Here is a 16,963-nt window from a genome sequence, read left to right on the forward strand (position 1 = left end):
TAAATATATACATAATCATGCCATATAAAACATTACAAATAGTGTAAATACAGAAGTTGAATTTTAGATATACTCTAATTTCTTATATTACAATGCAGATAACATCAGGAAATTACACATCTGAAACTGATTGCCTTCATCACCAGTGAGATCCTTAAAATTAACTGTTAAGTCTCACACTAAAATGAATTAGTTTTGAACTGTGTAATACACTATTTTTCACTGTACAACCATAATTTTCCACCTTACCATATGTTTAGCAACTGTATTTTAATAGTAAAGAAACATATGTTAGAAAAAATAAATAAACAGATGAAAATAAAATTAATCAAATCCATGCCCCCCAAACTCAGAGTCAAAGTAATCCAGTCAGGCTCTGGAAAATAGTTTACTTAATTTCATATAAAGATGTATAATGAATATAGTTACATAAATGAATACTAAAAATGCCAAGTACATGGGTTACTAGTTTTTTATCCATAATAGGTAAATGATAGCTAATATCTACTCTTCTTGGGCCAACTACTGTTTTCCTTGCTCAGGAATTTCTTAAACAGACTTTGTTCTAACAGAATAATGAGTATAGGATTTGGCTCAGAATGAATAAAGACAATCTGTGCAAGTTTAAAGGTCCTAAATCCTGCAAATTCTTTCTTCAGCAGTTGCACTCAAGTCCATCAGACTTGTCTTGTAAATGAAGACTTCTTGTATGAGTAAGGGTTTTCAGCACTAGGCTCTACTTTTTAATATTTAATTTTCAATTTTTATTCTTCTAAATCAGGGTCATGACACACTGTCTCGTGCTATCCCAAAATAATGTATCTGAAATTTTTGGTTACATTTTTGTACCATACCAGATCTCAGAAAATACTACTATTTCTATACTTTTTTAAAACTGGACAATACCTTTTAAGCAATAGAAAATGGTATTAAAGTTTATTTTTAAGGTATAAAATAACTAAATGTACCATAAACAAATAAATAACTGCTTTTCTTTTCCACAGCAGTATATATAGTAATACATTCCCCTAAGTCATATACTTATCATTTACAATAGACAACTTAATTTTACTAAGGATGCAAGAAATAATAGAATACAAGGCACAATCATTAAATGTAATTTTTCTTTAGGGTGTATATTGACTTATGTCAGAGTGATAAGTATACCATAAAAAGTGCAGAAAAAACACAATGTGCAATGAGACCACTGTATAAAACATGATTGCATAAAAAGTGATTTGGCCTTTTTTAACCTTTAATAATTGAAAATAACCAATCTTCCCCTTAAAATTAAACTATAAAGTATGACATTTAAAATTTACTTTTTTCTTTTCTTTTTCTTTCTTTTCTTTTTTTAATTCTAGTGCTATCTAAAAAATCCTGAAAAAGAGAATCTATACCTGGGTAATATTGTATATGTATGTGTTTGTGTATATATCAATCTACACATACACACTTCTTTGTAAGTCATTTTTAGCTTTCTAAACACATCAGAAGTTGTAGAAAACCATCAATTCAGATCCGAAAGTAAACATCATAAGCCCATACTTTTTCCTGTAATTTCCTTGAATCCTTTAACCAATTATAAATTTTGTCTAAAACATCTCTGTCAAAGGACCCCACCAGTGCATTACTGTTTTCTATTTAAGTACCAAAAGAGGATGCATCTCAGCACAATTTATAACAATTTGCTATATAGAATGATACACAGTCTTTTTTGTCTTTGAAAAGTGTTTGCAGGACTGACACTCAAAAAAAAAAAAAAAAAAAAAAAAGAAAGAAAGAAAGAAAGAGAGAGAGAGAGAGAAAAGAAAAGAAGGCTTTCCACTGCACTGATTCTCAGTCTTTGGCACAATAAACAGAGATTTAGTGATTGATACAAGAATCAAGGTCTGAAAAATTAGACATATTAGTCAAACTTTTTCCAATGTGGATATATTATATATATATATTTATATATTGTGATTACATTTTCTCTCTGTTTGGCAGAACTTGGATAAACCAACAGCCTGTGCTAGGCTTCTTTTGCAGTTGAATGTTCCATCACTACTCAAATTAAACATTTTCAGATTAGCAAAATTTGGTAATTTTGCATTTGTCCTTAATGGAAATGTAATCCTTAATTTACTGCCACTCTTTGCCAACATCTGCCTTCCTGGGAGACATGACTTCTGCAATCAATAAAAATGTACCTTGCTTGGTCAAAAATAGACTTCTGTTCTCAGTTTGTGGCATTAAAAGTTCTATCACTTTGTTTAATCACAGAAATACTCTGCACTGCTCAGGAGTTCTCACTTTTAAAATGTCAGTAATTGCTTATTTACAGGTCTTCAATTATTCTTAACTATGACCAAAATGACTGTTGAAATGCATAACCTATCTGGAGGGCAATAAATAGCAAAAGTTTAAAATATATTTTTTTTTCAAAGAAGTGTTCTCTCAGTTTTCTTTTTTGCTCATTTTTTCAAATCACAACATATTCTTCTAATCCATAATAGCAGCAGGGGAGCAGAAGTCTTTGTTCTGCTCACTCCTTTACTGTACCTGCTTCATAGCATTCTAAGGAATATGTTTGGTAACAGTTACCAACCAATCAAATTAGCCTTTGCTTTTTCAGTCAACTTTCGGACTCTGCCTCTGCTAGACGTTCCAAAAGTTAAAGAGGTGTCTTCAAATAATAGCTGCCTTTGCTCTTCTTCAGAGTCATCTTCATTGTAAAAGGCTGTCCTCCTACCCTGGTTTCTAGTTCTCATGTGAGGTTCAGAATCTTTCAGTTCCTCAGACCCTTCTTCTTCTACAGGTTCATCCGTTTTTTTCCTCCTGCTTCTTGTCTGCATCTTAACATTTGCAGGGACTATAAGGTCTGAGTCTGGTTGACGTGTCTGTGTCTTTCTTTTTGGCTTTCTGCCTCCACGGCCTTTTTTTTGTAATACAGCTTCCTTCACATTATTTTCAGAAAGAGAATTGCATGCACTAGAAACTGAGGGTTCTTCTATTACCATGTCCCTGGTGGTCTGGACTGAATTCTGCTCTGCATTCATCTGTTCAGCAATTTGTAACTTTTTTGGTTTTCTACCTCTTTTCTTGTGCACCACTTCACATGTACTGCTATTAGCCTCCATCTTCAGTTTCCGCACAGGCCCTCTTTTAACTGGAGGTTTTGAAGGTTGCCCTCCATGTCCATTTACCTGAATGCTTCCTGATGCCAAAGCATTATTTTTGCAGTCTGCTGTAAAGAAATAACAGAGTAATAATATGTAAGAGAATTCTACATTCTTTATTTTCCAATGGCCCCGATAAAACTATTCCATTCACTATTTATAAAATACTGTTTGAGTGGATGACATACCGTAACTGCCTTCATCTCTGAAGGCCCAAATGTGGGACGTGTGTGACAGAGACCCAAAAACTGAAATTAAAATATTTATTCATGCAGGAAATATACTAAAGCAATGAGTCAAGCAGCATTTTAAAAGTAAGCTTTCTGTCACTATGGCTCCATGATTCTTTATTTCTGATGTAAATGGTTTTCAAAAATAAAAGTCTGGATGCCAAATTTTTGTGGACTGCAGGAAGCTTTGGGACTAAAAGAAGTGATATCCTGGCAATGAGGAACATTTAAGAGGTGTGATTTTCATATCTGATTTCCACGCCACCAGTCCTGGGATTTTCTCTTGCTTCTGCTGTGTAACTGAAAAACTTTTCCAGTTCAATAACATCTTTCAATTTAAACCAGTTACTCATTAACATCACTTCTCTTCTGATGTGGAGCGGCTACATCTGTCCACGTCTTTGTTAAACGGAGACTAGAGAAGCACCTTGAGCATTCCAGCATTCACAAAGGTATACTGTTGCAGAATGTGTCCACCCCTTGCTAAACAGTACATCAAAGTATGTTTACACAGTTGCCAGAGTTCTGCACTGGCTTTTGGGTGTAATTTTAAGTTGTTGGTTTTGACCTATAAAACCCTAAATGGTTTGGGCCTTGGATATCAGAGACCACCTCTCTCACCTTACAATATCACATTCTTCCACTGTTGTATGCAGTGTTGTTATACCTGTATTGGTACCAGAATATGAGAGAGACAAGGTAGGTGAAGTGATACATTTTATTGGACCAACTTCTGTTGGTGAGAGAGACAAGCTTTTGAGCTTTCTGTGTGTCAGGTTGCAAGCTTGTCTCTCTCACCAACAGAAGTTGGTCCAATAAAAGATATTGCCTCACCAACCTTGTCTCTCTTACAATAATACAGCAGTTGTGATCTAGGAGAGGTGGTAGAGCTAAATAAGCTTTTTAGCACAGGGACTGTTCTTTGTTATGTGTTTGTACAGTGCCTAGTACAATGAGGTCATGGTCCACGACTGGGGCTCCTAGATATTACCACAACAGAAATAAATAATAATTAATGGTTTTGTAGGGCAGGAACTACGGGCTGGACATTCTCTATGAGGGGTTGGTTCACAAGTCTGGAATTCACTTTCCTTGATAGACCGTAAGAGCCTAGATTTGCTGAAATCCAGGATATGCTGCAAAGCATATGTGTTCTCTTCCACTTTTCAATTAGGAGTGGGTTGTAGAAGACAGTGAAAAGGTTATTATTTATGAGGAGTTCTTAACTGCCAAATGGATTATTGGAGAGAATATTAGTCTGTATTGTGTCTTTTGTTAATATTTTTCATATTTGTACAGGTGTCTACAGTTTGGATAAATACTTTTAATAAATCTAAGGAAATAATCTAAATCGAAAAGGAAGTACTTATGAACACCCATGGCACTGAAACGCTCTCCATGTGACAAAGTTCAAGGTCAAAAACAACAGGCTTTTTTCATTACAGAGCAATTTGACAATAGGTCAATATTAATCAATCTGAAAGTGACTCTCCAGAAATTAAGCATCAGATGACATTGCCCACTCATAACAACAATCCTCATATTATTCAAAAATCTTTATGATATAATAATGCAGCAAGATATGTGATGTTATATCACTCTGACTCAGATTCACCACACGTTAACATTGCCTCATGGGGAAAAAACCTCTATTTCTCCAAGAAGAGATGAGGTAAAGAGTTGTTTTTCCTTTTCTCCTCCTCCCTATTATTAGGCAGGAGAGAGAGGAATGTGTGTTCTCATTCTCCTCACAGCTTCCTACTGGAAGCTGCTCTAGAGAAGGTGGTGGTACCACTTGTGTTTACTGTGTTCCAAGCAACACATTTTCTTCCCTGCTGTTCAGGGGCAAGGGAAAAATATTTCAGCAGTTTCCACATTTTGGTCAGTGTTCTCTGAGAATGGCAAGTGGAGTTGCTGTTCAGAAGTCTACTCCATGAGAGCCACATGGAGGGTCACAAAGAGCTACATGTAGTATTAGAACCACAGATAAAATCATAAAATCCTAGGACTGGAAGGGACCCCAAGATGTCATCTAGTCCAGTCCTCTGCACTCATGGCAGGATTAAGTATAGACCAGGGGTAGGCAACCTATGGCACAAGCTGATTTTCAGTGGCACTCACGCTGCCCGGGTCCTGGCCACCGGGGGGGGGGGGGGGGGGGAGGGGCGCGGCAGCGGCGGCTCTGCATTTTAATTTAATTTTAAATGAAGCTTCTTGAACATTTTAAAAACCTTATTTACTTTACATACAACAATAGTTTAGTTATAGATTATAGACTTATAGAAAGAGACCTTAAAATGTATTACTGGCACACAAAACCTCAAATCAGAGTGAATAAATGAAGACTTGGCACACCACTTCTGAAAGGTTGCCGACCCCTGATCAAGACCATCCCTGACAGGTGTTTGTCTAAGCTGCTATTAAAAATCTCCAAGGATGGAGATTCCCCTAGGCAATTTATCCCAGTGCTTAGCCACCCTGACAAGAAATTTTTCCTAATGTCCGGCCTAAGCAGCCCTTGCTGCAATCTAAGCCCATTGCTTCTTGTCCTACCCTTAAGAGTTTATGAAGAACAATTTACCTTCCTCCTCCTTGTCTTTTATGTACTTGAAAACTGTTGTGTCCCCTCTCAGTCTTCTCTTCCCCAGACTAAACAAACCCAATGTTTTCAATCTTCCCCCATAGGTAAGGCTACAATTTAGTCATAGGTATTTTTAGTGAAAGTCATGGGCAATAAACAAAAATTTACTGCTCGTGACCTGTCCATGACTTGTACTATATACTCCGGACTACATCTTAGCTGGGGAGGGGGAGGCAGGGCGCTGTGAGGCGGGTGGGGGCACCGAGCAGCGGCCAGTGCAGCTGGCTGTGGGGCTGCCCGAGCAGCTAGCTGTGGAGCCGCTCCATCAGTGCTCAATGTGGCTGTCCCTGGGCCAACTGCTGGGCGGCCCTGGGAACAGCCACACCAGCTGCTGCAGAAGTCAGAGAGATTGCGGAAGTCATAGCATCAGTGACTTCCATGACAGATATGGAGCCCTATTCATAGGTCATGTTTTCTAGACCTTTAATAATTTTTGTTGCTCTTCTCTGGACTCTCTCTAATTTGTTCACATCTTTCCCGAAATGTGGCGCCCAGAACTGGACACAATACTCCAGCTGAGGTCTAATCAGCACGGAGTAGAGCGGAAGAATTAGGTCTCGTGTGTTGCTTACAACACTCCTGCTAATACATCCCAGCATGATGTTTGCTTTTTTTGTAACAGTGTTATACTGTGAACTCATATTTAGCTTGTGATCCACAATAAGCCCCCAGATCCCTTTCTGCAGTATTCCTGCCTCGGCAGTCATTCCCATTTTATATATGTGCAAATGATTGTGCATTCCTAAGTGGAGTACTTTGCATTTGTCCATATTGAATTTCATCCTATTGACTTCAGACCATTTTTCCAGTGTGTCCAGATCATTTTGAATTATAATCCTATCCTCCAAAGCACTTGCAACTCCTCTCAGCTTGGTATCATCCGCAAACTTTATAAGTATACTCTTTACGCATTATCTAAATCACTGATGAAGATATTCAGTAGAACTGGACCCTGTGTGACCCCACTCGATATGCCCTTCCAGCTTGACTGTGGATGACGGAAATCTACTCTCTGGGACCAGTTTTACAACCAGTTTTGCACCTACCTTATAGAAGCTCCACCTAGGTTGTATTTTGCTAGTTTATGAGAAGGCCATGAGAGACAGTCTCAAAAGCCTTACTAAAGTCGATATTCATATACATCTACCGCTTCCCCCATCCATAAGGTTTGTTACTCTGTCAAAGAAAGCTATTAGATTGGTATGACGTGATCCGTTCTTGACAAATCAATGCTGACTGTTACTTAACACCTTATGATCTTCTAGGTGTTCGCAAATTGATTGCTTAATTATTTGCTCCATTATCTTTGCAGATACTGAAGTTAATTTGACAGGTCTGTAATTCCCCAGGTTGTCCTTATTTCCCTTTTTATAGATAGGCACTATATTTGCACATCACAGTTATGTGACTTAATATCTGCAATTACAATTAATATAAACAGAAAGTTGACTAAATGATGATGTAATTACAGTATAAACACTATGTAAATATACCTGGATTCTAAAAACACTTATATTAACTATGAAATCAAAGGAGTATTTTAATGGAGTAATTCAGTCATGTAGTTAACCTTCTGATTATGTGAATTAATTATAGTTATTACAAACAGCCACAGTGAACTTAAACAGAGGTTCTGACTTTCTAATTTTCCCGTGGGTGGTCGACCCCCACCCCCACTCCACCCCTCCCCCAAACCACATCCCTTCCTGTCCCCACTCCCACTGCCCCACCTCTTTCCGCCCACTCCCTGAAGCACACCGCGCTTTGCCTCCTCCCCTGCCCAGTGCCTCCTGCACACCGCTAAACAGCTGATCCATGGCGGTTGAGAGGCACTGGGAGGGAGGGGGAGGAGCTGACTGGCACTCCAGCCCGGGGGCACCCATGGAGTCTGAGCCTATGAACTTAAGACAACTGCGGTGCAACTACAGCCACTGTATTACATGAAATGTAACTAATATTTTGAAAAACCCTTACCTTGCTGATTAATAGTGGATGATTTCATTTTACGTTTTATTTGTTTATCTTTCTCCACATTTTCTCTTGAAGAGTTATTCCTAGTGTTGTGGCTGTAACTGGATTGGCTAGGAATGGATAGAATATTCTGATTCTTGGAATGTTTGGTGGAATTCTCCAGTACTAAAAAGAGAGAAACATTGTATAAGCAATACTGAATCATTCATTATAATGGTTTATATTATTTTTGTAAATCTTATCTGGCTCAGCAGGAAGGTAATGGCTTTCAGTCACTACTGAGCTGTGCCATATTTGAACCAATTACCTAGAGGGGAATGTCTCCATGTTCTGTTACCAAAATCCTGAGCCTTTCAGTCTCTCTCTTTGAGCTTTCCTGAGACTGTTAACTTGAATACACAGTACCCATTCTTAATCCTCATTGCAGTGCTAAGAAACAGCTACAAATGTACTAGTATCTAAGGCCTGGTCTACAGTACGTCGTTATTTCGGAATTAGCCGAGTTACTTCGAAATAAAACTGATTCCGTCCACATGACCAAACCAGTTTTTTCGATTTAAAGGGCTCTTTAATCCGATTTCTGTACTCCACCTTGGCAAGCAGAGTAGCGCTAAAATTGAGATCGCAGTTCTGGGTTACAGGTACTGTGGATGCAATTCAACGTTATTGGCCTCTGGGAGCTAGCCCAGAATGCTCCCTTGTGACCGCTCTGGCCAACACTCTCAACTCCGATGCACTAGGCAGGGAGGCAGTAAAAGCCCTGGGAACTTTTGAATTTCCTGTTTGGTCACCGTCAGCACAGGTGACCATCAGCACAGTCCACCATCACAGGCGACCATGCAGTCCCAGATTCACAGACAAGCTCCAGCATGGTCCGAACGGGAGGTACTGGATCTCACTGCATGTTGGGGAGACAAATCTGTTATGGCAGAACTACATTCCAAAAAAAGAAACGCAAATACCTATGCTAAAGTCTCCAGGGCCATGACAGAAAGAGGCTACTCCAGGGACACAGAGCAGTGTCGTACAAAAATCAAGGCGCTCAGGCAAGCATACCAAAAAGCCAGGGAGGCGAACGGGCGCTCTGGGTCATAGCCCCACACATGCCGCTTCTACCGTGAGCTGCATGCAATTATCGGGGGTGACGCCACCACTACCCCACCACTGTCCGTGGACACCTGCAAGGGGTGAGTAGCATGGAGCGAAGAGGATGAATTTTTGGAGGATGAAGAGGAGGAGGACGACAGTGCACAGGCAGCAAATGGGGAATCCGTTTTCCCCCCTAGCCAGGAACTATTCTTATGCTGGAGCCAACAGCCTCCCCCCACTCCCAAGGCATGCTCCCGGACCATGACCCTGGAGAAGGCACTTCTGGTGAGTGAGAGCTTGATCGGAGCCACGCGGTGGGGGGAAACCCAGCCACGCTGGGCTGTTCGCATTTAGTTTAAAGGACTCATCCCTGCTCAGAGCCTCTTCGGAGCCACACAGTGGGGGAAGGAGGGTGTTGTGTAAAGCGATCATCCCAGAGAGCCCGCAGGCCCTCCTTTTTATATGACAAACCCACCAGGCATTGCTTGCTATGGGAAAGGGGGCCCAGCAGTTTGAAAGCATTGAAATGAATGCAGAAGAAGCAGAACCCCGCGTGCCCCTAGGGCTTACCATGGCTGCCTGCAAGCTGAATTCTGTTGCCAGGCCACATGTGATGGCTTACTCACACCAAAGTGGCAGGCACTTCAGTAGAAGAGGCAAAATGTGACCTTGTACGAAAGAACAAGTGCTGTGTACTATGAATTGCCTGTTTCACTGAGAAAGATTGTCCCCTTTGTTCTCTAAAATGTATCTTTTAAAATACTACCCTCCCTTTTTCTCCTCCCTCAGGTGCAAATGTTTCAATGTGGCCCTTATCTACTCTGTCCCAGAGGCTGGTCCAGATTAGAAGGCGGAAAAAACGAACTTGGGACGACACGTTCACCAAGCTCATGCAGTCCTCCCGCACTGATAGGGCCCAGCTGAATCCGTGGAGGTAAACAATTGTGGAGTTGCATACAGCGTTACATGAATACAAAGAGAGGAGGGACGCGTGCGATGAGAGCAGGCAGGATGCTATGGTCAAGCTCATGGGGGAGCAAACTGACATGCTCCGCTGTATGGTGGATCTAATGCGGGAAAGGCAGCAAGACCACAGACTGCCACTGCAGCCCCTGTATAACCACCCTCCCGCCTCCCCAAGTTCCATAGCTCCTCACCCAGACGCCCAAGAATACGGGGGTGGGGGGTGGAGGCTACGGAGACCCACACAGTCGACCCCAGAGGATTGCACAAGCAGCAGAAAGCTGGCATATCTGAAATTTTGATTTGGTTTCTGGACTTGTCCTTCCCTCCTCCTCCACCGCCCTAACCCAATACCCCCCACCCCATCTAGCTTCTGATTTCTCTCAATGTTTTGTGCAACAAATAATAACGGTTTTTAAACAATTGTGACTTTATTTCCTTTCATATATATATAGGAGGCGGGTAACTTTAAGAGAAACAAACACAACTGTCACACCGTACCCTGGCCAGTCATGAAACTGGCTTTCAAAGCTTCTCTGATGTGCAGTGCGCCCTGTTGTGCTCTTCTAATCGCCCTGTTGTCTGGCTGTGTGAAACTGGCCGCCAGGCGAGTTGCCTCAACCTCCCACCCCGCCATAAACGTCTCCCTCTTACTCTCACAGATGTTGTGGAGCACACAACAATCAGCAATTACAATTGGAATATTCGTTGTGCTGAGATCTAACCGAGTCAGTAAACTGCGCCAGCGCACTTTCAAACATCCAAAAGCACATTCTACCACCATTCTGCACTTGCTCAGCCTATAGTTGAACTGCTCCTTACTACTGTCCAGGGTGCCTGTGTATGGCTTCATGAGCCATGGCATTAAGGGGTAGGCTGGGTCCCCAAGAATAACTATTGGCATTTCAACATCCCCAACAGTAATTTTCTCGTCTGGGAAGCAAGTCTCTTCCTGCAGCTGTTCAAACAGACCAGAGTTACTGAAGATGCGAGCATCATGCACCTTTCCTGGCCATCCCACGTTGATGTCGGTGAAACGTCCCTTGTGATCCACCGGTGCTTGCAGCACCATGGAAAAGTACCCCTTGCGGTTTATGTACTGGCCGCCTCAGTGTTCTGGGGCCAAGATAGGGATATGCATTCTGTCTATCGCCCCGCCGCAGTTAGGGAACCCCAGCGCACTAAAGCCATCCACAATGGTCTGCACATTTTCCAAAGTCACTACCCTTGATAGCAGCCGGTCAATGCTTGCGTTGGCTACTTGCAGCACTGCAGCCCCCACAGTAGATCTGCCCACTCCAAACTGATTCGCGACTGACCGGTAGCTGTCGGGCGTTGCAAGCTTCCACAGGGCTATGGCCATTCGCTTCTCAACTGTGAGGGCTGCTCTCATTTTGGTGTCTTTGCGCTTCAGGGCAGGGGACAGCAAGTCACAAAGTGCCACGAAAGTGGCCCTACGCATCCGGAAGTTTCTCAGCCACTGGGAATCATCCCATACCTGCAACACTATGCGGTCCCACCAGTCTGTGCTTGTTTCCCGGGCCCAGAATCAGCGTTCCACGGCATGAACCTGGCCCGACACCACCATGATCTCCCAATCGCCACATGCTGTGCTTCTAGGAACGTCTGTGTCCATGTCTTCATCAGTACAGTAATCGCGCTGTCGTCGCTTCCTCGCCCAGTTTTGCAGGTACTGCACATACGCTGGATAATGTGCGAGGTATTTACAATGGTCAAAGCTGCAGCGGAGATCTCAGCGGGCTCCATGGCTATGGCGCCTGCATGGGTAATCCTGGAAAAAGGGCGCGAAACATAGGAGAGCAGAGTGGCAGCGGAAGAGGTGCTGTTCGGTTCACGATAGCCGAAAAAAGGCAGGAAATGGTTGTCTTCTGTAGCTTTCACGGAGGCGGGACCCCAGGAAACATGGAGAAGCTTGGTAGCGCGGCAAGAGCGGGAGAGCAGAGTTGGTGGTGGAAGCTGTGCTGCTCGATTCACAATGGCCGAGCAGAGTTGGCAGCGGAAGCGTTCGATGAGGAAGAGAAAGAGTAGATACTAGAGATTACATAGGAAGATGAGAGGAAATGCAAGGTGAATTTATAGTAGCAGGAGAACAGCGGTGCACCTGAAAGTATACTGAAAGCAGTATGGCGTCTGCATGCCAAAAAGGCGTGAAACAATTGTCTGCCGCAGCTTTCACGGAGGGAGGAGCGACTGATGACACACACCCAGAAACACCCGTGAGAATGTTTTTGCCCCATCATGCATTGGGAGCTTAACCCAGAATTCCAATGGGCGGCAGGGACTGCGGGAACTGTGGGATAGCTACCCACAATGCACCGCTCCGACATTCAATGCTAGCCTCAGTACTGTGGAAGCACTCCGCCGTATTCATGCGCTTTAGTGAGGACACAGAAGACCGAATGTATAAAATTGCTTCCGAAAATTCAAATAGAATAATTTCGAAATAATTTCGTACTGTAGACGTACCCTTAGAAACAGTAAACTTTTAAATTTAAAAAGCTGCAAAAATTACGAATGCTTTTCAAACCTACTTGTTTTCCCTGACACTGTAGTAGTATTAGGTTTTGTAATTGAAGGTTTTCCTCCTGAAGAAGTGGATGGTTGTTCTGTAACAGCTGTATCTGTTATCCCCCTATTACTTCTGGTCCGCACCAAAGAGGAAGATTCAGCTGCTTTTCCATTCATCTGAGCAGCAATGTGTCTCAGTGCTGTTGAACGTACAGGAACTGAAGATGAGGAGGCACCAGGGGTTTCTGCCTTCAACTGAGGTTTTATTAACCTTCTCTTCCTTTCAGGGCTGTAAATAGAAGCAAGATTTGTAATGTGGATGGTCACATTTAATATTCTACAAGGATAAATAAAACAATATGCTAGGTAGTGTCTAAGACTGTGGGAGTAAAACAATTGTTTCTATATGAAATACGTTAAAATATGACATTTACAGTGGAATTTCATGTAGTTGTGAGCCCCCGAAAAGTGAATCTTTAGTGAAGAATCACTGTAAATGCTAGTTGTATGACAAAGCATGATGCCATCACTATCCTAACAATGTGATTTACTGTATGTTTAGCTGTTATTTGAATTTTAATCACTTACACTAGGATAGCTTTAGTTAAAGTTTAAAAATCTTCCACATCATAGGGACTTGCATATCAAATATATCATTCTGCAATATAGGGAATAGTAAAAGTAGTATTAAAAACCACCACACCAAGTTCTACTATTTAGATATCTCAAACTTATATAGCATTTCATATTATCTTATAGAAATTAATGTACCTTGATGCAGCACTACTGGAAACAGAACTGCTTCTTCTTCTTTTCCTCCTTCGTTTCTTTATTGTGTTTCTTTTATGAAAGCGCAGAGCAGATTTATAATCTGATAGAACAGAACTTATATGTTCCTCAAAGAAAGCAGAAAGGCGCAAACTCATGCTGTAAATCTATTAAAAAGAGAAGCCAATGGATGGAATAAGCAAACAATACAAAAAATCTTTTAAGGTTCACAGTTTTCCAGTAGCATTTGTTTTTACTGAATATCTATAACAATATCTGTTTAGAAAACTACACACATTAATATAGGGAAGAGATGTTTTAATGTCTAAGTAAGAATGAAATGAAATGTACAGTAGACTCCACAGATCTGTACTCTTGAGGGTCTAGCTGGAACCATCAAAGCAGTTTACCCGAAAGTGGGCCATGACCCTGTGAAAATATACAGATTGGCACAAAGAAAGAGGTTAGAAAGAGGTGTATGGCCTTCTCCCTGAGTTTCTGACTGCCTTTCCAGACGACAGGCTTTGATGTAAAAGGGAACAAGTATCAGCGTGCATCTGTGATGGGAATACATTTTGAGAACCACAGTAATCCAGTGCTAAGTAATTTCATTTTCCCCACATTAAGTTGTGTCCATATATCCCCATATCAGGACATTACTCAGCAGTAGCAATCCACCCCAAGAGGAGAGAGAAAGTGGGCTGCAAGCACTGCCACAGCTCTAATTAAATGGACTACCTGGGTACCTCAGATATTCCCTTAGTCTTTACCCGTAAGCCTACAGAGAGTTTGGATGATTCATGGAGAGACCTGGTCCTAGCCACCTAGCAGATGAGAGTTTGTTTCATATCCAGTTAATAGAGTACAGTTGCCATAGATCTGGGAAAACAAACAAACAAATGGACTGGCTAGAGTATCTTTTTGCGGGGGGAAGGAGGAATAAAGGACCTGGAAAATGACAAATGAAGGCAGACACAACAGCTAAGAGCTCATTAAAAGCGCCAAGCAGCCAGTCCAGCACCTAGATATTACAGTTAGGTGTGACAGTTGCCAAACACCTCACTAGAAGATGCAAGTGAAGGAATCTCTTAAAACCCTGCTTTACAAATGGATAAATAAAGATTGATGTCTGACCTGCTAGGAGACAGACATAAGCAGCTATCAGGTATACTTTTCAGAGAAAAGTACAAGTAATCCAAAATGAGAGCTACTGAATGGGACTGAAACACCAATGAATGCTGGAACCAGATTGGAAGCCACTTCCACTGTGCTGTATATAGCTTGTGTACGGAGAAAACACCGAACTCCACAAACACCTGGAATAACCTTATTTGATAACCTTAAAATTACTGAAGATAAAAGCCTACAATTTGAATTTCTAAATAAACTGATGAGAGGTATGGCGGTAACAGCATTCCAGTTCCGGTGGATGACGTAAGTAGGGAGGACTGAGGTTGTCTGCTAAGAAATTTGTCTCCTGTATTAGGACAACAGTAAATGAGAAGACTTGGAGAATGCACCAGTCACACATGTGAATAAACCCTCAAGCACAGCATACTTGACTGCACTCCTCTTAAGTCTCAGAATTAGTTGTTAGTACTTAGCCCTTGATGAGCAGAAGAAAGGCCACTAGTAGCATGCTGAAGTTTGCATCACCAATACATTTATGTGCTGCCTTTACTTCCATAGGATTTCTCAAACCAGAAGACTAAGTACCTAAAGTGAAGGAAATTTTTTTTCAAGAGAAAATGTAGAGCAGTGGCTCTGAACCTTTCCAGACTACTGTGCCCCTGTCAGGAGTCTGATTTGTCTTATGTACCCCCAAGTTTCACCTCAGTTAAAAACTACTTGCTTACAAAATCAGACATAAAAATACAGAAGTGTCACAGCACACTATTACCGAAAAAATGCGTACTTTCTCATTTTTACCATATAATTATAAATCAATTGGAATATAAATACATTTCAGTGTATTGTATATATAGCAGTATAAACAGGTCATTGTATGACATTTTAGTTTGTACTGATTTTGCTAGTGCTTTTTATGTAGCCTGTTGTAAAACTAGGCAAATATCTAGATGAGCTGATGTATTCCTTGGAAGACCTCTGCGTACCCACAAGGATACATATACCCCTGGCTGAGAACCACTGATGTAGAGCTACTATCTCAGTGACCAGCAGTTCCAAAATCAACTGTCAGATGGAAAAAACAGGGAAATGCCACTTATCAGTGTCAGTGAACACCACTGAACAGTGCAGAATGTCACTGTTCTGTCCTAGGCTAACTAAAATTCTGAGATTTGTGTAATCCCAAGTGTGGGGATTTCTGGAGGCAGTTTCAGTTATGGAGAATCAATTATTATCCTCTTACAAATATCTGGGAAATATTTTTGTCACAGTGTGTCCAATCATACCACATTTTCCACACATCCCTCCCCCTCCACACAATTTATCACTTTTTCAACCTTGTCTCAAATAGTTATTCATTTACACCTCATCCCAAAGGTGATAACTGAAAATCCAAGGTAGTAGCAGCATAGAACTTTCAAGCCTTTAATGACCAAAGCACACTCTTCTTATTTATACTGTAGCTTGCTGAACATTCTTCTGTTTGTCACATAATAGGAATAATATTTATGATGGAATAAGCATTTAAACTTTTTGGAGTTAAGAAATACCCCAGCTTTGTTTTAACATTTAATCTCTGACAAAAATCATTTACTATCTTGCATGTTTCTGAGGTATGTGAACTTCCCTTAAATAAATACATATCAAGAATTTGGGTGAATAAATTGTATATCCTTACCCTTGATCTTTTGCTTGGTGTGTAAGCTTTAGAGTTGCTGAAAATAAGTCTCACATCTTTACATAATTCCATTGGAGACTCATAATTGCCGGCTTCCAGAGTTTCTCTAACTGTAGCAAAATCCATTGGTGTGTCAATAATATCTCTGTAATCCTATAAAAATGATTAGCAAATCAACATGTAACAGAAATTATTTTTGTTGGGTCCAGCATCTCTCATTCAGTAGGACAAAATTACTTGTCAATTAGAATAGCTTTGCCAAATTCTATGTCAACTTTAAAAGTCTGCATGGAAGACCACAGAAGCATCTTTCAAGATTTATTCTAGGGAAGCACTGCCTCCTCATCTGAAAGAGGCAATGTTGCTCCTGGCAGAGATGACCTTAAACTTGAGCATTTTAAGTAACATTGGTACAAAATCAACTCCATTTGGTAAATGAACAACTTCAACAAGAAGAAAATTCATAGCTCTATTTTAGTAAATTTCATACCCCTTTTGATATCTAAGATAGGGATGTGCCTCAGCCTCACTGAAAGCAGGAATGCAGCAGGAAGAGAACAATTTCAATTCTAATTTAAGGCAGTTATGAACAAAAGGTGGGTATTTATATCTCTGCCCCTAACATTTTTCCCCGGATGGCCCAACAACTCCCAAACTTTATCAAAAGCACCTAGAATTTCAGCACAGTTGCTTTTAAAAAATGAATTTGAATAAAAAATAATTTGAATGATGGTGATAGCCTACCTTGAAAAATCCTACTAGCCTCCAAAATGAAGGCCACACAAATTTAGGGAACTGATAGCAA

At 41.0% G+C, this 16,963-nt stretch overlaps 1 protein-coding gene across 1 annotated transcript in view; it reads right to left on the reverse strand.

The window, feature by feature from the left end:
- Positions 1-2,009: 2,009 nt before the first annotated feature.
- The window catches only part of PHIP (PHIP subunit of CUL4-Ring ligase complex), a 296,706-nt gene continuing 281,752 nt past the window's right edge, over positions 2,010-16,963 (reverse strand). The window contains exons 36-40 of the mRNA XM_074948017.1: positions 16,159-16,311; positions 13,356-13,519; positions 12,608-12,873; positions 8,007-8,168; positions 2,010-3,229 (exon numbers count right to left, since the gene is read on the reverse strand). Of these exons, the coding sequence (XP_074804118.1) occupies positions 2,583-3,229; positions 8,007-8,168; positions 12,608-12,873; positions 13,356-13,519; positions 16,159-16,311 (1,392 nt within the window). The 3' untranslated portion in view covers positions 2,010-2,582. The remainder of the gene's footprint in view (positions 3,230-8,006; positions 8,169-12,607; positions 12,874-13,355; positions 13,520-16,158; positions 16,312-16,963) is intronic.

The sequence above is a fragment of the Natator depressus genome, chromosome 3, assembly GCF_965152275.1.
Source record: "Natator depressus isolate rNatDep1 chromosome 3, rNatDep2.hap1, whole genome shotgun sequence".
Classification (NCBI taxonomy): domain Eukaryota; kingdom Metazoa; phylum Chordata; order Testudines; family Cheloniidae; genus Natator; species Natator depressus.